Source organism: Pteropus medius, unplaced genomic scaffold (assembly GCF_902729225.1).
Source record: "Pteropus medius unplaced genomic scaffold, Ma_sr-lr_union100, whole genome shotgun sequence".
Lineage (NCBI taxonomy): Eukaryota > Metazoa > Chordata > Mammalia > Chiroptera > Pteropodidae > Pteropus > Pteropus medius.
In genome coordinates this window covers 25276174-25296231 of record NW_024349800.1, presented here as the reverse complement: position 1 = coordinate 25296231, position 20058 = coordinate 25276174, and the positions used below count along the sequence as shown (strand labels likewise).

Below are 20058 nucleotides of genomic sequence, written 5' to 3'. Positions count from 1 at the left end.
AAACTGTCGCTGCCTCACCTTTTATCTCTCCCCTTCCATTAGTTAAGGTCAAGGATTTCATTTAATTCAGAATTAACCTTTTAATGCAGAGAAACAAATAACCCCTCCTCTCAAAGAAATAAGTGGATAAATGTTTAGAAAATACACTTTGTATCAAAGATTTCCCTGGATACTTAGTTTTATTTAAATGTATACTTTCTTTCCTTTGGCTTAAAGACAATGTTTATTTCTCCAATAGGTTCACTAAAAGAAAGGTATCATGCAAAGTCAGTAAATGATACATTACAATCTCTCAGCTCTGAGAAGTTCCCAAACCTGTAGAGAATTAGGAAACCGCACCGCCCCCCCTCCGCCATCCAGAGTAGTTTGAAAAAGTCTTAAAATAAAAATAAAACAAAACCTTCTTGTGTATGATATTGAACGAACTTACAAACCTCTCAAGATCATTTTTACCTAGCAACAATCTAGCAACTTCTCTAACACGTTAACATTAAATGAAGGAAATGCCTTATGTCTTAAATTTGGTTGTTTTATCTTAATTACAGCGCTGAAATGATAGGATTTCGTAAAACATTAGAAATCAGTTGTTCCATATGAGGTGTATTATTTTTGAAACCAAGCCCTTGAAAAACATATCCTATATAGTAAGGTTTTCATTGTTGGTTTCTCTTGTTAAGATTTTTGCTTTTCGTTTACGTGTTTGTTTTACAGAAGGAACTGGAACAAGTCACTGCAACAGAACCTCCTTCCGCATGTCAGGATCCCTAAAGGATAGAGTCCCTTCTCCACAAACCAATGGTAACTAGCCCAGTCTCTAGTTTACTGGAGGAGAGGATGAACTTTCTTTACACCTCTCAGAATATTACAGAAACCATTCACTGCAAACAGAGAAGCAGCAGGGCATTTGAAAACCCATCAAAATGGCCAGGCTGTCTCACGTCCTTTTATCTTTTAAAACTCATTCCATACTGAAGGGTGTCACTTGTCTCGTGGGGGTGCATGTGGGGTGTGGATTTCCAAAGGAGGAGGCACTTACAACTGCATTTCGCTATCGATGCACACAGCTGTAGAATCTACTCTAAACTCTTGAGAATTCACCCAAGATCTAACCTCAAGTCTTTTTTGGCCAAGCAAGACCTTCTTCCCCTTCGGTCAACTCCAAGAAACTTCCCACTCACTCCTCCTTGCTAACAAAGCCTCTCCGCAGGAAAAACAAAAACAAAAAAGATCCCCTCAACCCACACTCCTCTCCTGCACCCAGTCCGCACCCCCTCACCTCAGATCTCCCTACCTCACCTTCTCCCACGACTCCGGAGCCTGAGATTTAACCCCTTACGGAGAGAACGGGGAAGACTAAAGACAGCGCACCAATTGCGTCTAGCAATTCTGTTCCCCGAGGAAACGAGAGCTTTAGAACGAAAGTACCAGCCCCTTCTCGAGAGGACTGACCGAACTGTCCCCTGCTTGTTTGTAGAAAAATCACTAAAACTGCCTGGTCTGCCGCCACGCGCCACGCCTCTCTCGCGGGTGTAAGAGTGAGCAGGGCTTCACTCCCGGCCTGAGCAGGACTAGTTCAGAGAAGCCTCCACGGGACTACGACGTGTAAGGTATTGTAGCCGCTGCCAGAAATATCGATGAGCCCTTACTTGGAAATTCTTTCTAGAGCAAATAAAATGAGAGGGTTTCTCCCCCAAGAGTTAGTGGCGTCCTCCTATCTTCTGGTCCTTGCTGGCAAAGCACCATAACCACAACCCACGTCCTGACCGGACGAGTGGGCGGGGTGGAGGGCTCGGTGTTCTGCCCATTGTGCCTGGCGCGCGAGATGCTGGTGCATCCGGACCTGCAGAGTCCCGGCACCCAGCGGCAGCCGAGTGGAGGCGGAGGAGATGGCGTCCCAGCCGCCACCTCCTCCGAAACCGTGGGAGACCCGCCGAATTCCGGGGGCCGGGCCGGGCCCAGGACCCGGCTCCACTTTCCAGTGAGTGTGAGATACTATAGACCGCGAGTGTGGTGGGCCGGAGCGGAGACTTGGCAGGAGGCCGTTGAGGCCGTTGTTGGGGCGAGGTTACCCCTCCCCCTCAACCAGCCCCCAATCTTGTGGGGGTAGAGGTGGGGCCGGAGCGGGGAGGCTACGAGGGGAATTTCGATATCTGACAGCAGTTTGTGACCCCGCTTCTCTCGGTAGCGAAGTTCTCCAGGGAGCTCCTGGGTACCTCTCTGGGTCACGCTGCTTGGAATAAAAGGGGCGGCTTTCTGCCTCTTTCTGTTTGCAGAACACCTTGACCGTACCGCTCGATCCCCGGTAAAGCGTTAGACTTTTGATCTTTAGTGTACGGGAGTTTGTCCAGTTCTAGCTCGACGGGGAACAAAGTCTCTCTAAAGTTTTCAACAATCTGTCGAGCTGGCGAAAGCCCAAAAGGTCTCTTTTACGCGTCTGGAACCTAAGCCGCATACACTTAGCGTTCTTTTCTAGCATAACTCAGCAATGCTTGGGGCAGAGATTTTGAGAAGCAACTTTAAAGCGGGAATCTGAATCTGAGGCCTGTGAATGGCCTTTGTGTGCAAAATAGTGTGTTGTTTTTCTAAGGCCTGTGTTTGTTTTTAATCCTTATTAAACGTAAATACGACTCAAAAATAATAAAAGTTTCACAGCCTTTTGTGTTTTGTGTTGGGTGTATCTAGACATCTTAATTCAGTTGAAGAGACTCAGTGTCACATCACCTAACACAAAATCCCCAATGCACTGGAATGTGCTGTGTTCCAAAATCTTGTAATCTTTTATTTAAATGCTAAGATGCTTGAACACAACAGCTACTTAATTTAATAATGATAGATATTTAACAAGTAATAAGCTTTAATTATGCTGTTAAGCTGGGGTGACACTTTCTACTACTGTTTTTATGAGTTATTTGACTTGTTAAAAATATTTGGACTTCTCTTTGGAAGAGAGGTTTTATTCTTGCATCTGTTAAAGTTCTATTTATGTAAAACTAACTATTTTCCATTTTTTTCATTGTTTTTTTTAAACACAGACCGGTAGAGAGTAAGATAATGAATACTTGTGTATTCACTCCCAGTTATAAGAAATAATAAGATTTTGCCGGATTTGCCTCAGATTTTTTAAAAAATAAAAATCACTCAAACAGATAAACCCTCCCATTCTTTTTACCTGCAGTAACTACTGTCCCTATTTGCTGTTTAGTTTTTATACTTTATTTTAATAATAGTTTATATACTTTAATAGTTTTTATACTTTATTTTAAAATTTAGTACTTAGGTTTGTATGTACGATAGATGGATAAATTCAAACTGTATTATTTTGCAAACTATTTCCACTAAATTTTTTTTTGAGATTATCTTGTTCATATATAGAGCTGTTGTTCATTTTAATTGCTGTAGGATAAACTATTTGCCCTGTTGTATGTATTAGCGTATTAGTTATTACATATTAAAAACTGCTGTAGTGAACATTCTTGTGCCTTTCTCTTTGTCCATATTTCTAAGAGATTTTTCTGATGTGTTTCTGGGAATGGAATTGCTTGGTAGAAGGGTATGCTTATCTTCAAGTACTGGCTATTGCCCCACAGTGGTTATATACCAATTTTTACTTTTCACTAGAGGATTATCTGTTTTTCTGCATTCTTTCCAGCACTTGATACTGTGAAGGTGTAAAAAATAACTTTTCCTTCCACCTTTTTAAGTTCTTCTGGGTGGGCTAATAATCCAATTAACAGAAACAGATTAACAGGAAAAAATATCTAAAATTTTTTATGGATGTACATGTGGAGGTGTCGAAAAATATGAGACCTAAAGACACATTGGATAATTGAGGGGTTTATGCCATTTTGGGCTAAGAAGGGATTGGGGAGGGTGATTTGAATCTTTTAAAGGGGAGGAAGGCAATTCACATGGAAATGGAAAAGCAAGTGTTGTCTGTTGGGCCATCTTTAGCAAGGCCATACTGAGAGGACTTAGAACTTGTAGGCCTTGCTAGATTCCTCCCTGTCTCACACATTAGTTTATACTAAACTATAGCTATCTATGATATCTCCCTTCTTGGAGCAGGTCCACAGTCTAAATTCCTTCTAGGCATTTATGGGGAAGGTTAAAGATTCTGAGTCTTTTGTTCCTTAACAGCTTAATCAATATCCCAAAAGGAACATTTTGGGGTGGCAAAATTTTGGTCTCCCTCGGTGATGGTATTTTTTAGTACTGTATTTGCCAGTCTAATGGATGTGAATTATTTCATCTTTAATTTGCACTTTTCTCATTAGTAATAAGATTGAGCATCTTTTTGAATGTTTATTATGCCATTTGAGTTTTCCTGTTGATATCTTTGCCCACTTTTCTATTGGTATTATCTTTGCTTATCAGTTTGTATGAGTACTTTGTTGTTCATATTAATCCTGTTTTCTTTGTATGTTTTTAATATCTTTCAGTCCGTGGCTTGTCTGTTTATATTCATGTTCATTTTTGTTGTACAAATGCTTTTAATTTTAATGTGGTCAATATTTTTATATTTTGTTGTTTGTACTTTTTGTATCTTGGTTAAGAAATCCTTTCTCCTCGTATGAGGGAAAACTTCTCTATTTTAAATGTTCTGCTTTTCACATTCATATCTTAATTCACCTGAAACTGACTTTGTTGTACAAAATCAGTGCGAAATAGGCAATTAATTTTTTCCATGTTGATAAACTAATTGTCTCAGTACCATTTATTTGTCTATTCCATACTAGTATACAGAGCCATCTATATAGCATATTAAATTTTCCTAAATATATGGTTCTGTTTTGGGACTTTTTGATATGTTCTATTGGTCTGTCTATTCTTATGCTAGCATCACACTGTCTTTATAATAACTTTTGATACCTGGTATGTCAAGAGCCTCCACACATTACTATTCTTCAAAATTGCCTTTGTTACATTTAGCCTTTATTAAAAGACTGGAATTTTTATTGGAACTTTATATTTTATTGGAAATTTTATTTAATGATCAAGTAAGTCCATCTATAAATATTGTACAAGGTACAATTGGAGAAAATTTTGACATTTTTTGCCTTAAATAATGTTTGGTAATTATCTCCATAAAGTCCTTTTCTATCTTTTATGATTGTGTGTGTGTGTGTGTGTGTGTGTGTGTGTGTGTGTGTGTGTGATATCCAGTATAATTCAAACTTAATTTGTTCTTGTGGTTTGGTTGCAGTTCTCTCGTGTTCCATTTTGACAATCTTATCATTTACAATAAGCCAGCATAGATACCCAACATCCTTATATTGGTCCTTTCATTAGAATACTTCTCATGTCTCACAAGTATGTTTGCTTTTTTGTTTTCGATAGGTTTCCTATTGAACTTCTAGCTCTCTACCTTGCTCAGATTTTTATTATGAAGGAGTATTAAATTTTATGAATGACTTTTCTGCATCTATTGAGGTCATACTTATTTTCTAATATGAAAATGTGGTTTATTGTATCAACTTTCTAATATTGAATCATGCTTGCATTTCTGGGTGAACTTGCTTAATTGTGATTATTTTGTAAAATACAATGCTGAATTCTGCTATTTTCAGATCCTTGCATATATATTCTTAAATGATTTACTCTGCTCTGGATTATTAAGACATTTATTGTTTAGTTAACCAGAAGTATAGAGATCTGTTAATATTGTCATCAAAAGATCTACATTTTTCCTGGCTTCTTTTTTTTCTTTTTTTTTTTTTCCTGTCAGCTTTCTGACAGTTTCAGCCATCTCTATCTTATTTTTACTCTTTCTAAAGAAATCTCTTTCTCCTTCTAGCTACTTTCAAAATTTTCTGCTTTTGGATTTTCAGCAGTTATACTTTGTTGAGCCTCGCTTTGGTTTTCTTTGTGTTATTTTGGGTGGGATTCAGAGACCGAATCTGACTTGATTTCTTTCATTAATTTCAAAAAAGTCTCAGCCACTATCTCTTTAAGTATTACTTCTGCCTGTCTTTTCTCTCCTTTGACTCAAATTACGTATATTCACTGTACAACATATCTGACACTGTTTTTTGTGTGTATCTTTTTGTTACTCATGCTTCATTCTGGGTATTTTCTTCTGAACTCTCTTGTAGTTCACTGATATTTTCCTTTCAGTGTGTCTAATCTCGTATATTAGCAGTCATTGAGTTTCACATATTTATTTTTTTAGTTTTAGAATTTCTGTTTAGTTCCGCTTTATAATTTCTATTCTGTGCTGAAAACTCTCAATCTTGTCTTTTTTTCTTGAATATATTGATCATAGTTGTTTAAAGTCTTTGCCTAATAACTCCCTTATCTATATCCCTGATGGATCTCTGTATTTTCTGATGTTGCTCTTTCTTTTTTTAACATGTAGTTTTGTTATCATATAGGCCCAGTTATTTTTTAATGAGAGCTGGACATCGTATATAGAGAATTTAAGATGATTTGAGGCTGAGGGTGGTACTTTCCTCCAGAGAGTTTTACTTTTGACAGACACTTTGGGCCACTAGCAATCTAGGGTCATTTGAATGAAGACTTGAGCTGATTTGAAACTGTGGTTTTAGTTCCTACCGGGGCTAGTCTATTTTCTGTAAATCTTCTAACCCTTACTTCTAGCATATTTCTCTTTCAGGTCCTAGTCTGAAGTGTGAGGGTTTACCTTGGCCCTCCTCTTTGGGGGTTCTGAAATCTAGTTTTTGTCTCTTTTGCCCAAGGAGTTTATTAAAAGTTCTTCTCAGCTTCTCATTCTGTCAGCCAACTCTTCCAGGATTGGCCCTTGCCCCTTGAGAAACATTTCAAAATGGGTTCTTTGGGTTTTCTCTTTTTCCTGGATCTTGGCTCCATAATTCCTCAGTGCCTTGTTCTCTCATGCTTTAAACAGATAATTTTATATTTTTTCTAGCTTTTCTAGTTGTATCAGTGCAAGGGTTAGTCTCATTACCTGAAATGCCACTGTTCAAGGTGGAATTCTCCAAGTTCTATTTTTCCACTCTGTACCTTAGTGTATAACAACTAATTTTTTCTTTCCTTGTAGTTGCAAGATAATCCCTGCAGTTGTAGGCATTGTCTAAGATTTGTAATGAAATTCTTTTCACATTCACATGTTTTTATTTCATGTCCATTTTTATTTCACAGATGTTATTGCTTCATTATCTTTTTGACCATTTTAAACATATTTAGAATCTTTGTCTAGAGTCATATATATATGTAGATATATATATATATATATCTACATATATATAGTTTTTCCTTGAGTGAGTTTTCATTCTCATTGTTGATTTTTGTTAGTTTGATTTCTTTGTGGGTTTTTTTTTTTTTTTTTTTATGCGTGTGGCATTTTTGAAATGTTCATTTTGAGTAGGAATTTTTGAGTTCTGTTTTCTCTCCTTTCCTTTCATCTACATTTACCTCTATCTGTCTGGTAGGTTTCCTGTTGCCGCTACCTGCCCCCCTCAGTACTTATCTCCCTGTAAGAATCAGGTATAAAAATGGTATCTTATATTAAGGATATCAGAGATTAAGTCAGGGAGTTAACTTGTTTCATTTTTCTGGGCTTGAGGCCTTATCAGAGTCCTCTCCCATTCTTAGTTCTGTAACTTTTTAAAAATCCTAAACTGTTCTCAGCATATTTTGTAATCTCTTTTTAAGAGCAAAAGTGGTACATCCCAGCTCTCAACCTCAAGCAATGAAATAGTTTCATTTGAGTGGAGCACTTTTAGTTTTTGTTATTGCCCGGAAGCCTAAGTCCTGACTGTCACTGCCTGCTTCTAGACCCAGAATTGAGTTGGTCCATACTGTCCTCACCATTTTACATTTTTGTTTAGTTTCTGTTCCATACATTTAGATATGCCTATTCTTTGTTTTATCTATTATTACTCCTACTTTAGAGCTAGCTGCTTTATTATAACCTGAATATACTACTACAATATGTTTGCTGATTCTTTTTAAAGTTTTGTTTCATCTTTTATAATAAAATATAAAGTAAACAATATCACTCATAAATGATTCTTGCCAAACATGTTAACCTGATTCTAATCAAACCTTTAGATGCAATCTTTAATTGAACTGGAAATATAGATGATAGAGATACATTTAAACAACATTTTAGGGAAACAGATCCAGAATACAGGGCATTCTAGAAAACTGGCTGGACTCTTTCAAAAGTCAAGGACATTTTTTAAAAATGGATTATTTTAGTTTATCAGATAAGGAGACAAATAACCAAATGCGATGTATGGGCCTTTATTGAATTTTTCATTAAAAAAAATAAAATAAAAGACATTTTGACCCTTACCACTCACTGAGAAAAAGGCAAGTTACCTAATCTTTTAAATGAGCAAAGTATGTGAGTGGACATTTCTCCACAGAAGATCTGAAACTGGCCAATAGCACATGAAAAGATACTCAACATCATCAAACATTAGGAAAATACAAATCAAAACCACAGTGAGATACCGGTTCACATCCACTAGAATGGATGTAATCAAAAATGGATGTAATCAAAAACAAGTGTTGGCAAAGATGTGGAGAAATTTGAATCTTCATTCACTGCTGGTAGGAATGTAAAATGGTGCAGTTGCTTTGGAAAACAATCTGACAGTTCTACAGAAGGTTAAACATAGAGTTACCATATGACCCAGCAATTCCACACGTGGATATATACACCCAAGAGATAGGAAAGTATATGTCCCCAAAAAACTTGTACATAAATGTTCATAACAACATTAGTCATAATAGCCAAAAAAATGGAAACAACCCAAATGTCCATCGAGTGATATATGGATAAATATAATAAAGCAATAAAAAGGAATGAAGTGCTTATACCTGCTGAGGTTGACAAATCAGTACTCTGGCTTCTTGTTTCAGCTCTCATAATGTAAACAGGGATCCTTTTCACAATCTATTTAGTGCCACATTTTTCACATTTTTGTTGGTGATTTTGCTCTTTTAAAATGGCCTCTAAGCATAGTGCTAAAGTGCTGTCTAGTGTTCCCAGGAGCAGTGATGCCATATTTGCTAATTCATTGATGTTTGCAGCAACTTCATAGACTATAACAATAATTGACAATATATGAAATGTCCAGAATAGACAAACTTATAGAGACAAAGTAGATTAGTGGTTGCCTAGGATTGGGGGTAGACCAGGAAATGGGGAGTGACTTCTAATGAGTATGGGATGAGTAGGAGATTTCTTTTGGGGATGATGAAAATGTTCTGGAATTACATATGGTGATAATTATACACCTCTGTGAATATATAAAAAAATTAAATTTTGAACTTTAAATGGGTGAATTTTATGGTACATGAACTTTATCTCAATAAAGCTGTTTAAATAAAGACATTCCAGGGTAATGGATATAAATATCAATAGGATAATAGATATGGAATTGTTAATTTTCAAAAATGGAAAAATGGTATTGTGGTTGTGTATGAAATATCATCATTCTTAGGAAATGCATGGTAGGGTATTTAGGAGTAATATATCAAGTCTACAGGTTAATTTCAAATAGTTCAAGAATTTTTAAAAGACTAGAAAGGGAAAAAGAAAGCAAATGCGATAATAGCAGTTGTTGATTCTAAATAGAACATGTATGGATATTTATTTTGCTTTTCTTTCAGGTATTTTTTCTACTTGAAATTTTTCAAAATTAAAAGTTGATGGGGAACACTTTTTGCCCATTCAGCACTGAGAACACATCTTTCGTTATTTTAAGTTATAGGCCCATTTAATTCTTATTTTGCTGGTTGTAACAGAAAGCAGGATTATACATGCACACTAAATATACTAGTGTATGCCATAAATAGCATTAAAACAAGAGAAGAGGAAGAGGAAACTTTTTTCTTATTAAATGTTTACATTTAATTCTCTGTAATTTTTAAAGTAATATATTCATTGCAATTTATGAAACAACATAAAACTAAGAAAAAGTAATCTCTATAATAGTCTGTGTAAAATATGTATATTAAATATCCACTAATGAGAGACTCCAGCATAGTATTTGTATCAGTACCTATTATATAGTAAGCACAATAGTAGGTAATGAAGAAATGAGGAAAACTGAATCTTTGAGGAGCTCACCTGTAGAAGAAGCAGACATGTAAACATGATACTGTACAAAGTATAGACAAAGAATTGTGGGAAGGACTTCTGATGATGGCAAAATAAGTAATTAAAAACAAAGAAAAACCGTACTGGGGACAAGTAGCAAAGCTAAGCAGAATATAAAAATATCTGCTTGCAGACATTATAGAGCAAATAAGATAAAAGATTTATGGAGCCCAGATCCAAGAAAGAAGGACATTTACAAAGGTGAGCAAGTAAATTTCCCATATAAGCTTCTGCTTATTCCAGAAAAAGCAGCTAAGATGATGAGAAGCTAGTTGAATAGAACTTTTGACAAACTCTTAAAGCGTGATTGGAATTCAGAGGTCCTTTAAGAAGAGGTGCTGATAAATTACCTAAACTTTGCATTAAGACTCTGAAAAGATATATCTGGATATGAGGGTATAAAAGAAGTAGATAGGCCCTTACAGAAACAGAAGCCTAGTTTCAAATCATCTCGGTTTCTGATATTAGATTAAAGATGTCATGGATTGATAGTAGCCTTAGCAGCCTTCATGTCCTAGGCGCAAAACCTTAATCATCAAAGGTGTTAAGAATTGAAAAAGAAGAAATAAACCTGTCAACATTCACATACAATATGATTGCAAATCCTTAAAATTCTAGAAAATCCAAAAGAAGAATCCAAAACAAGGTTACTGAGTACAAGGACCATACTTTTTTTAATCAATTGTTTCTTCATAACAGCAATAAAGTGAAATTTTTAGAAAGACACCATTTACAAAAACATCAAAAATTAAAAAAAAACTAATATGTAAGAATAAATCTAAAGACCTCCATATAGTGAACTATAAAACATTATTAAGACTTAATAAAGTTATTTTTAAAACCATTTTTCAGAAAAATCTTTAAAATACCTAAGTAAATGGAATATATATATTGTATTTGTGGGTTTAAACTCTCTATTATAAAGATGTTGATTACCCCAAATTAACCTGCATACTCAGTGTAATACAAAACAGAATCTCAGGGTTTTGGGGGAAGAAGAGGGTTCTAGAACTTTAAGCTCTGATTCTAAAATGAATATGGAAATTCAAAGAGTAAAATAGTCATGACACTCTTGAAGACAAAGAACATTGTGAAAGGACTTGTTTTATTGGATATTAAGATCTATTATAAAACTATAGTAATTATGATAGTTTCACTTAGGTGCAAAGATGGACAAATATCTAGCAACCAACACTGAGAAAATAGACAAGTGTCTTAAAAAGAAACTATAGGTTGAAGATAGTACTAATAATGCCAGCATAAGTAAACAAGAAAATAGTTAAGACAAAATTACCAATTTTGTCTTAAGACTGAAATTCTAAGCACTGGATGTTAGAAGCTATTCCTTACTCTTAACACATCTTCAGTAGAATCTATCATAACCGTAGATGTAAGAGGTGTTTAATAGTTAATTTGAATTGAGTCTATTGTGTGTTTAAGTTAGTACTTTGAATCTTTTTTGGTTTTAGATCTGCTGATTTGGGTCCTACTTTATTGACAAGACCTGGACAACCAACACTTACCAGAGTGCCTCCACCTATTCTTCCAAGGCCATCACAGCAGACAGGAAGTAGCAATGTGAACACTTTCAGACCTGCTTACAGCTCATTTTCATCAGGATATGGTGCCTATGGAAATTCGTTTTATGGAAGCTATAGCCCTTATAGTTATGGATATAATGGGTTAAGCTATAACCGCCTCCGTGTAGATGATCTTCCACCTAGTAGATTTGTTCAGCAAGCTGAAGAAAGCAGCAGAGGTGCATTTCAGTCCATTGAAAGTATCGTGCATGCATTTGCCTCTGTCAGTATGATGATGGATGCTACCTTTTCAGCTGTCTATAACAGTTTTAGGGCTGTGTTGGATGTAGCGAATCATTTTTCCCGATTAAAAATACACTTCACAAAGGTTTTTTCAGCTTTTGCATTAGTTAGGACTATAAGGTATCTTTACAGACGGTTACAGTGGATGATAGGCTTAAGAAGAGGCTCTGAGAATGAGGACCTATGGGCAGAAAGTGAAAGAACTGTGGCTTGCCTTAGTGCCGAGGATAGAGCAGCTAACTCAGCAAAATCTTGGCCGATATTCTTATTCTTTGCTGTTATCCTTGGTGGTCCTTACCTCATCTGGAAACTGCTATCTACCTACAGTGATGAAATATCAGGTAAGAGTAAGAGAATGGATTCAGAAACCACATAACAAATTTCAAGAATAGATTTGTTAAATTAGCATTCTTTATATGTATTTGTATTTAATATTTTGGTCCAGTTATATTTTTAGTTAAAGCTTCAAAACTGGAAGAGGAATATATAGCAACAACAGGCTTATTGATTTATTCATTGTTCATTCAGTATAACAATACGCATTTTCAAACTACTGTTTACAGAGTACTGAACTTGATGCTGTGGAAGATATAAAGATGCATAGAACATAATCCCCCTATCTTTCTAAAACTTATTGGTGGGGAGATGGGTAAGACATATACAGGTAATTGTAAAGAAGCAGAAAGAGTATGGTAAGGAATATGACAGCTGGGGAGAGATAGAAGGTTTATTGAGCTTTTTTTTTTTACATGCAAGACACTGCTAGGAATTTTGTGTGTTTTATCTCATTTAATTCTTAGAACAACCCTAAGAGATAGGAATTTTCTTGATTTTACAAGGAACAAAACAGAGAAGTCACTCACCCAAGGTCATGTTTTTAATAAGGCGGAACCAGAAACAAAACTGGGCCCATTTAAGCTCCTTCTCTATCAAGTGGCACAGTGCTATCGCAATTTAGAAAAGTGGAGTTAATTTTGTTTTTCGGCTCTTGGTATTCAGGAAGAAGTTAAGTTAGATTTTTGAAGGTCAGGTAACATTTCATCAGTTCGGTAGGGGAAATAAAAGACCAAGTAGATGGAACAGCCTGAACAGAAGTACATAGAACTATGAGATTTGTTCAGAATAAAAGGATAATAAATACTAGCCTGAGAAATTAGATTGAAGGCTAATAATGGAAGGTCTTAACCTTCATTTGGTAAGGAAAGGATAGTTTTTTGTTTTTTGTGGTTTGTTTTTTTTTAAAGCAGGTTTATGACACATATAAACTGTTCTAAAGAGGTCAGTCTGTCTCAAGTGTTTTGGATAGGTCAGTGTAGGTTAAAACAGGTTGAAATTGGTAAGATTCATAAAGAATATTGGGTCATGTTTATCTTTGTATCCTGAAAGCTAACAACCTGCTTGGCACATAGAAAGTGCTTAATAAATATTTATTAATTTGGGGACATCAGTTATGATGCTTTGTGTTTAACTGGATAAGCAATAATGATGTACTGAACTAGGGTGTGTGGAAAGCAAAATAGATAAAATAGATTCAACAGATTTAGTTACTGGCTAGATGTGTATAAAGGGAAAGGAGGAATCAAAATGCCCTAGATCTTTAAATCTGAGTTATTAGAGAAATAATGTTTTATTTAGTAAATATTGTTTGAGGCCTACTATGTACCAGACACAGTTCTAGGAGCTAGGGATATAGCAGTGAATAAAACATTGAAAATCCCTGCCCATATGATTCTACTCAGGAGAGACAGCAATAAGCAATTAAATAAAATATATACAGTTGACCCATGAACAACACAGGTTTGAATTTTAGGATCCACTTATGTGCAGATTTTTTTTTAATAAATATAGTTGGCCGTTCATATCTGCAGGTTTCACATCCACAGATTCAGTTAACCACAGATTGAAAACAGTATTTTCACACTCCCAACCACAGCTAGAAGAATACTATTATTTTTCATTCACAGTCGATTGATGAATCTGCAGATGTGAAGGGCTGACTATAGAGTCAAAAACTATACATGGATTTTGTACTGTGCAGGGGTTGGCACTCTTCACCCTCATGTTCAAGGGTCAACTGTAGTAAGTCAGAAGGTACAAAGCGCCATAGGAAAATAACAAAAGCAAGGAAGAGTGTTGCAGAGTCAAAGGTAGGAAGTGGGGTTATAGTGCTGCACCAGTCAGGGAAGGCCTCCCTGAAGAATATAAGAGAGTAAGGCCTGCAGCTATTCAAGGGAAGTATTTGATGCATAGGAAACAGCAAAAGTGTAAAGGTATTTAGGTGATAGTGTGCCTGGCATGTCACATGAACAGCAAAGAAGCCTGTGTGAATGAAGGAAGAGTACAGTGTTTGGGGGGCCTTGTGCAACTATAGAGGAAATTCTCATATTTCAAAGTCCATTGAGCTGTGCAGTTGAGAAGCTTCCACTTACTCTTCATTTGGAAGTGATTAATCTCTAATGTAATGACATGGTAAAATGTAAATCACAAAAGAAGAACTTCGAATTCTATTCTCTAGTCTCATGGACGAATATGCTCAATTAAAACCACAAGGTCAGTGAACTGATATCAGAATTTGTCAGTACTCTCTGTGAAAAAATGTTCAAAGATGAAATACCTAAAATCTCATTATGAATGAGCATTAACAGATAAACATTTGCAGTTGATATCAATGGTAGAAAACATTGCCTTTAAACTCCAATTAAGGGAAATATTATCCTACCCCCCAAATAGTCAATTATTCTTAGTAGTAGACCTATATTATTTTAAAAAATTATTACATTTTGAATTTTGTTAAAAATTTTATGGAAAAGTTGTTTTCTATCTTTGTTATATAAATAACTATACAATATCTTCAATTTGCCTCATGACTTGTAAAGTCTAAAATATTTACTATCTTACCCTTTATAGAAAAAAGTTTGCCCACCCCTGGCTTAAAGTAGGGGAGCTAGAATTTTGAGCTTGAAGAAAAGGAAAAAGTTCATAATAGATATCCTAGTGAATATATCGTTGATTTTACATATTGTTAATTATGGAATTTGCTTTGGGGAGTGACTTTTCTCTGCCAATAAATTTATGCAGTTTGCAAACCACAGCCAGTGAAATATCTATATTTTCTCTCTGTAAATTTTACTAACCTGATTTTCATTTTTAATTTGGTTTATAGACAACACCAACTGGGCAAGTGGTGAGGATGACCATGTAGTTGCTAGAGCAGAATATGATTTTACTGCTGTATCTGAAGAAGAAATTTCTTTCCGTGCTGGTGATATGTTGAATTTAGCTCTCAAAGGTAATAAAACATGAATAAACTGGAATTATCTGTGAATTTTTAGAATTTGTAAATGTAGTATTAAAAACTGTAACAAAGAATATTGCTCATTGTTAGTTAAGTCAGAAGTAGTTACTAGGATCTCTTCTGTTTGTATTTAGAACTTCCAAATCTGGAGAGTGGGGGAGAAATGTCCCAGCAGAGTTGTTCAGTAATATTTCAATGGGATAAGGAAAGATTTTATTTATGTAATGTCTTCTAAACTCTAAACACTTGAATTCCAAACTGTTAATCCCACACAAAAACATCAGGTAAACACTAAATTTAACACATCTAACAAACCAAAGAAATTATCTGTTGTCATTTAAGTATCCCTTTTGGTCTTTGATTGCTGGGGCTGGTATTACTTTGTTTTTTACTTGAATAGTGTTCACTTTAGAAATTCCATCGTGATTATTTTAGGAATTCTGGTCATGAAATATAAAAGAACCTCAGCATGAAATTTATACATATCTCAGGTTTATCTTTGGACCAGGTCACTAATAGTTTTTGATGGCTCCAGGCAAAATGGATTTTTTTTTTTCCCCCAGCTTTCCCTAGTAACAATCAGAATTTCTGCGGATTTACCAAAAAAAAAAAAAGATCTTTTGTGTGTTTGTAGAGATTCAGGTTTGCTATGAAAAGTCACATTTTGTTGGTAAAGATACTAGTAACAATAATAACCATTAATACTTACTATGTACAAGGCAGTTTACATATTTCATTTAACTCTCCTTATGTTATGAAGTAGGTCCTGTTACTATCTTGTCCCTGTTTTAGGCATGAGAAAACTAAGAATTCTGAGTAAATTGTTTAGTATCACAAAACTGAGACGTAGTGGAGCTGGACTATGAACCTAGGTTTATCTGACTTCGGAACCTGTACTTTTAACTACTTTGGCTGTTTTTCATGTGATCCACTAATGGCAGCGTTAGCCTTTAATTGGTTTTAGTCACTCTCTACCTAAGGAAAAAATACCTTCAATGTTCAAATTGTTAATGTGTAAATAAGTGACTATTTTACATCAAATTGGCTAAATTTCTGCCCCTCATCCCCTCATACACAAAACCTAGGCTTCTGGCTATTCTTGTGTTATTTCTAGTGGAAATAGCATCTTATTGTTTTGGATTTAAAAAGAATAATTTCTTTTTAAGATTTATTGTTAGACACCAATATAGATAATTAGTTTTAATTAAATACATAATAAAGAAGATCAAGTGTGGTTTTTTCAATTACAGTATAATAATTCAGAAAAAAAGTTATATCAGATTATTATTCTTCTAGTTATATTGCCTCTTAACATTGGCTTTGCTTCTTTGCTTGCTTCCAATTGCTAAAGTATGCATCCTTAGAAGAAAATCAGTCACAGACATGGTTAATTTGTTTCATTCTTGTATAGCATATTCAACATAAAAATGTCATATTGTGCCTAAATTATAATGTTGAACTAAAACTGTAACAGTTAAACCACTTTTAAAGGCATAGATAAAATAGATGGGAGAATACCAAAATACAAAATTGAATATGTTAAGTAATCTTTCCTACTTTAAGCTTAGATTCATGCCTTTAACTTTTTGTCAAATGGCTAGAGATAATGGAGGTCTTCATTTTTGCCCATCTTAGATTAAAATTAACATTCACTATATTTAGGATTGTTCATCACAATCGCATAGAATGAATTTTATATTTTGGCCAAAAGTATATAAAGAAAGCTGGCTTATCTGAAGGTATATATTTATTTTCTATTATTACTCTTAATCCTATTGAGAAGGAATAAGAAATTAATTTTCTTAATTTCCAATTTAAAATATGAAATATGTTTGTTAGTTTTTAGCTTTTGGGAAAGCTGAATCTCCTTTTCCTGTGAATGGACCAATTGATATAAACTTTATGTTCTTCAAGGTTGAAAAAAATATCCAGCAAGTATAAAATAAAAAGTATAAAGTATAAAGAACCTAGAACTGTTAAGCCTGTCATCATTTGATTTTGAATATATGTATATATACTAAAATATATTTGTTTATATATTTTATTGTGTAAGTGTAACACAGATTGCACTTAACTAATTTTACTATGAATATTCTATGGAACCTCTAAAGTATGTTAGAATTACAAAGCTATCTTTTCTTTCATCAGAACAACAGCCCAAAGTGCGTGGTTGGCTTCTGGCTAGTCTTGATGGTCAAACAACAGGACTTATACCTGCTAATTATGTCAAAATTCTTGGTAAAAGAAGAGGTAGAAAAACAGTGGAATCCAGTAAAATTTCCAAGCAGCAACAATCTTCGACCAACACAACACTAATTAAAGGAGCCACAGCTGCTGATTCTTTGGATGAACAGGAAGCTGCCTTTGAATCTGTTTTTGTTGAAAATAGTAAGATTCCAGTTGCACCTGATTCCACTGGAAAAAGTGGAGATAAACAAGACCTTTGATATCTTTCACGTTTGCGTACAGTTGAACTATACTTTTAAAAAATTCTTACAAAGAAATTATTCTGCAATCCAATGAACACATTTATTCATGGCTCATCCAGGTGTTTTGCTGCTAGAAATTATTAAAGTTGTACACTAGTATGTTGGTCTAATGACCTGGTTGCATTTTACATGTTATTAGACCACAAGGATGTTTGTTTCACCTAGATTTTAAGATTATGTTTACTGCTATTGTTTTCATCTTATTTAAAATCCTGTGTTTATTGAAGGAGGAAGATTGATGAACTATATAGAATACACTGTTGTTACAGTAGAGATCATTAATCTTTTTTAAAATTCTAGATGAATTGTCTTGGAATCCTCAGAAATTGAGTGATAACATACGAGAACAGGCAAAAAGGCTAATGTTTTTACAACTTTAAATTGAATAATAAAAGTTTTCTGATCTGTATTACATCCAGTCTTGGGTTTGCTTTAGGCAGTAATATGTTTTCACCCACCAACAACTGATAATATCTTTCATTGTATTTTTTAAAATTTATCTTGAAAAGGTCACTAGAAGCGTTGTAAAGGAGATGGTTTTAGAGTGATATTTACCCCTTAATTGTTTTTCCTGCTGGTAAAAAATGTAATCTTTCTTACAGATTATTTTCATTTCTTTTGAGGATCAAAAATTTTTTATACCTTTACAATAGGACTAGTTTTCATCCTGGACGAATCAGAATATATGAAAGATTTCATTTTCTCCAACTAAGACTCAAGTCCTTTGAGTTTGTGCTTAATTATAATCAGTTCTAGCAGTAATGACTTAAAATCTTTTCATAGATTCTTTGCTTCTAACTAGTATAATTTTTTAAAGTCCATATACAAGCTGTTCATTAAAAATACACATTTTTTTAGGTTTAGTTTTTACTACTTGAGACTAAATAAAATACTGAATTGCCATTGAGCATATGATAATGCTATTTGATTTGTTTTATGTTTAATAATGACTTTAAATGCAGTTAAATTTCAGTACACTGAGTATTTCCTCACAAAATTGGGAAATTTGTATACTTGCTGTGATCATACTACAAAATAATACTATCAGGGCTATAGGTGTACAAGAATACATTCACAGATACTGTTGAAAACTTGTCATTTGATATTGATTTAGTATTTTTCTGTTTTATAGACTTTCTATTCACCAAATAAGTAATTGTAGAACAGTTCAGACTAAAACAGATAGAAACGAAATATATACTCAGCATAGAACTTTACTAAAGGCTTCTGGGGAACCTCTCTTGAAATAACAGAATAATAAGTAACATATTTAAAATACAAATTTTGACTATGTGCAGAAAAAAGTAATAAGATAATAAAATTTACTTATCTTAAACCTACTTTTCTAACACCCAGGTATTACTTAGTCTTCGTGTTGAAATAAAGTTTCTTATGTGTTATTTTCTATTTTTGTTCTATAATTAGAGGTTCTGCTTTGTTTTGTTATAGAGTAACTTATGGAAATTTTGTTCTTGAAACATTTTTGATAAAACAAATTACTATATTTGGTGTTGAGACATCTGAATGGAATGCTGTAAGTGAAGTAGAGGTGAAATGTTGAGTCAGCACTAGTTAGGTTACGTAAGGTGAGTCTTTATGATAGAATTTGTAACTGTTATTAAAGATGTGTAGGGAGAAGAGTATAGCATAGAATGAATACAAAACAGCTTCACTTTTTTTTTTTTTGGTTAAGTATGCTAAATTGTAATATTCATTATCTGACTGCTAACTATTTGTGTTTGAAAATTCCTTTTTTATTAAAATTCTAGAAAAGGAATTTAGGACTGGAATAAGAAATTTTATAACCTTTTTTATTATGCTAGTTTTAGTATAATTTTTTGGGATGAGATTAAATGTAATGTTCAAGGCTCCAATGTGTTATTTTTAGAAACTTATTTAAGGAGTACTATTTTATAGAAATTACTAACTAAAACCAAAATATTTTCAATTAAATAAAATAATAAGTCACAAGTTACAATAAACAGGTTTTCTTTACAGATTTTTTTCTTGTATCTTATCAGTTTAGAAAGGAAAAAGTAAGAGGACTATGTATTTTCTTGTTAACATTTTATTTAGATTCTTGATTTTATCTGTCAGTGTGTCATAATTATACATTTACTTGACTATAGCTGTCCTTTATCTTGTGTTTTCTTTAATGGAAAAAAGAACATAAATTGAATGCAGTTAAAATTTTATTTTTAATAGATTGTGAAGTTACTTTTACTGGACAAATAAAAGTACTTTAAACTTGATTGACTTTTTGAAGATAAACTGTTATCTCTTTTTTCAGGATTGGAATTGCTATAAAAAAAAAGTCTATTTTTCTTCATATCATCGTGTATATTAACTACTGCAAACCAG

The 20058-nt window shown here is 34.0% G+C and overlaps 2 protein-coding genes across 11 annotated transcripts in view; one reads left to right on the top strand and one right to left on the bottom strand.

Annotated features, from left to right (window-relative positions):
• PUS10 (pseudouridine synthase 10) overlaps positions 1–1725 on the bottom strand; it is a 57194-nt gene extending 55469 nt beyond the window's left edge. For 3 of the 10 annotated variants that reach the window (XR_005658213.1, XM_039887068.1, XM_039887077.1), the window contains exon 1: positions 1297–1725. The gene's annotated coding sequence lies outside the window, so the exon portion shown is untranslated. The other 7 variants (XM_039887075.1, XM_039887069.1, XM_039887074.1 and 4 more) reach the window with 5 other exon arrangements.
• Positions 1726–1801: 76 nt separating this feature from the next.
• PEX13 (peroxisomal biogenesis factor 13) lies at positions 1802–19953 on the top strand. Its single transcript, XM_039887078.1, has 4 exons — positions 1802–1978; positions 11560–12254; positions 15077–15202; positions 17357–19953. Exons 1-4 carry the CDS (start codon positions 1887–1889, stop codon positions 17653–17655), a joined length of 1212 nt encoding a protein of 403 aa, XP_039743012.1. The 5' UTR covers positions 1802–1886; the 3' UTR covers positions 17656–19953.
• The last annotated feature ends 105 nt before the right edge of the window (positions 19954–20058 follow it).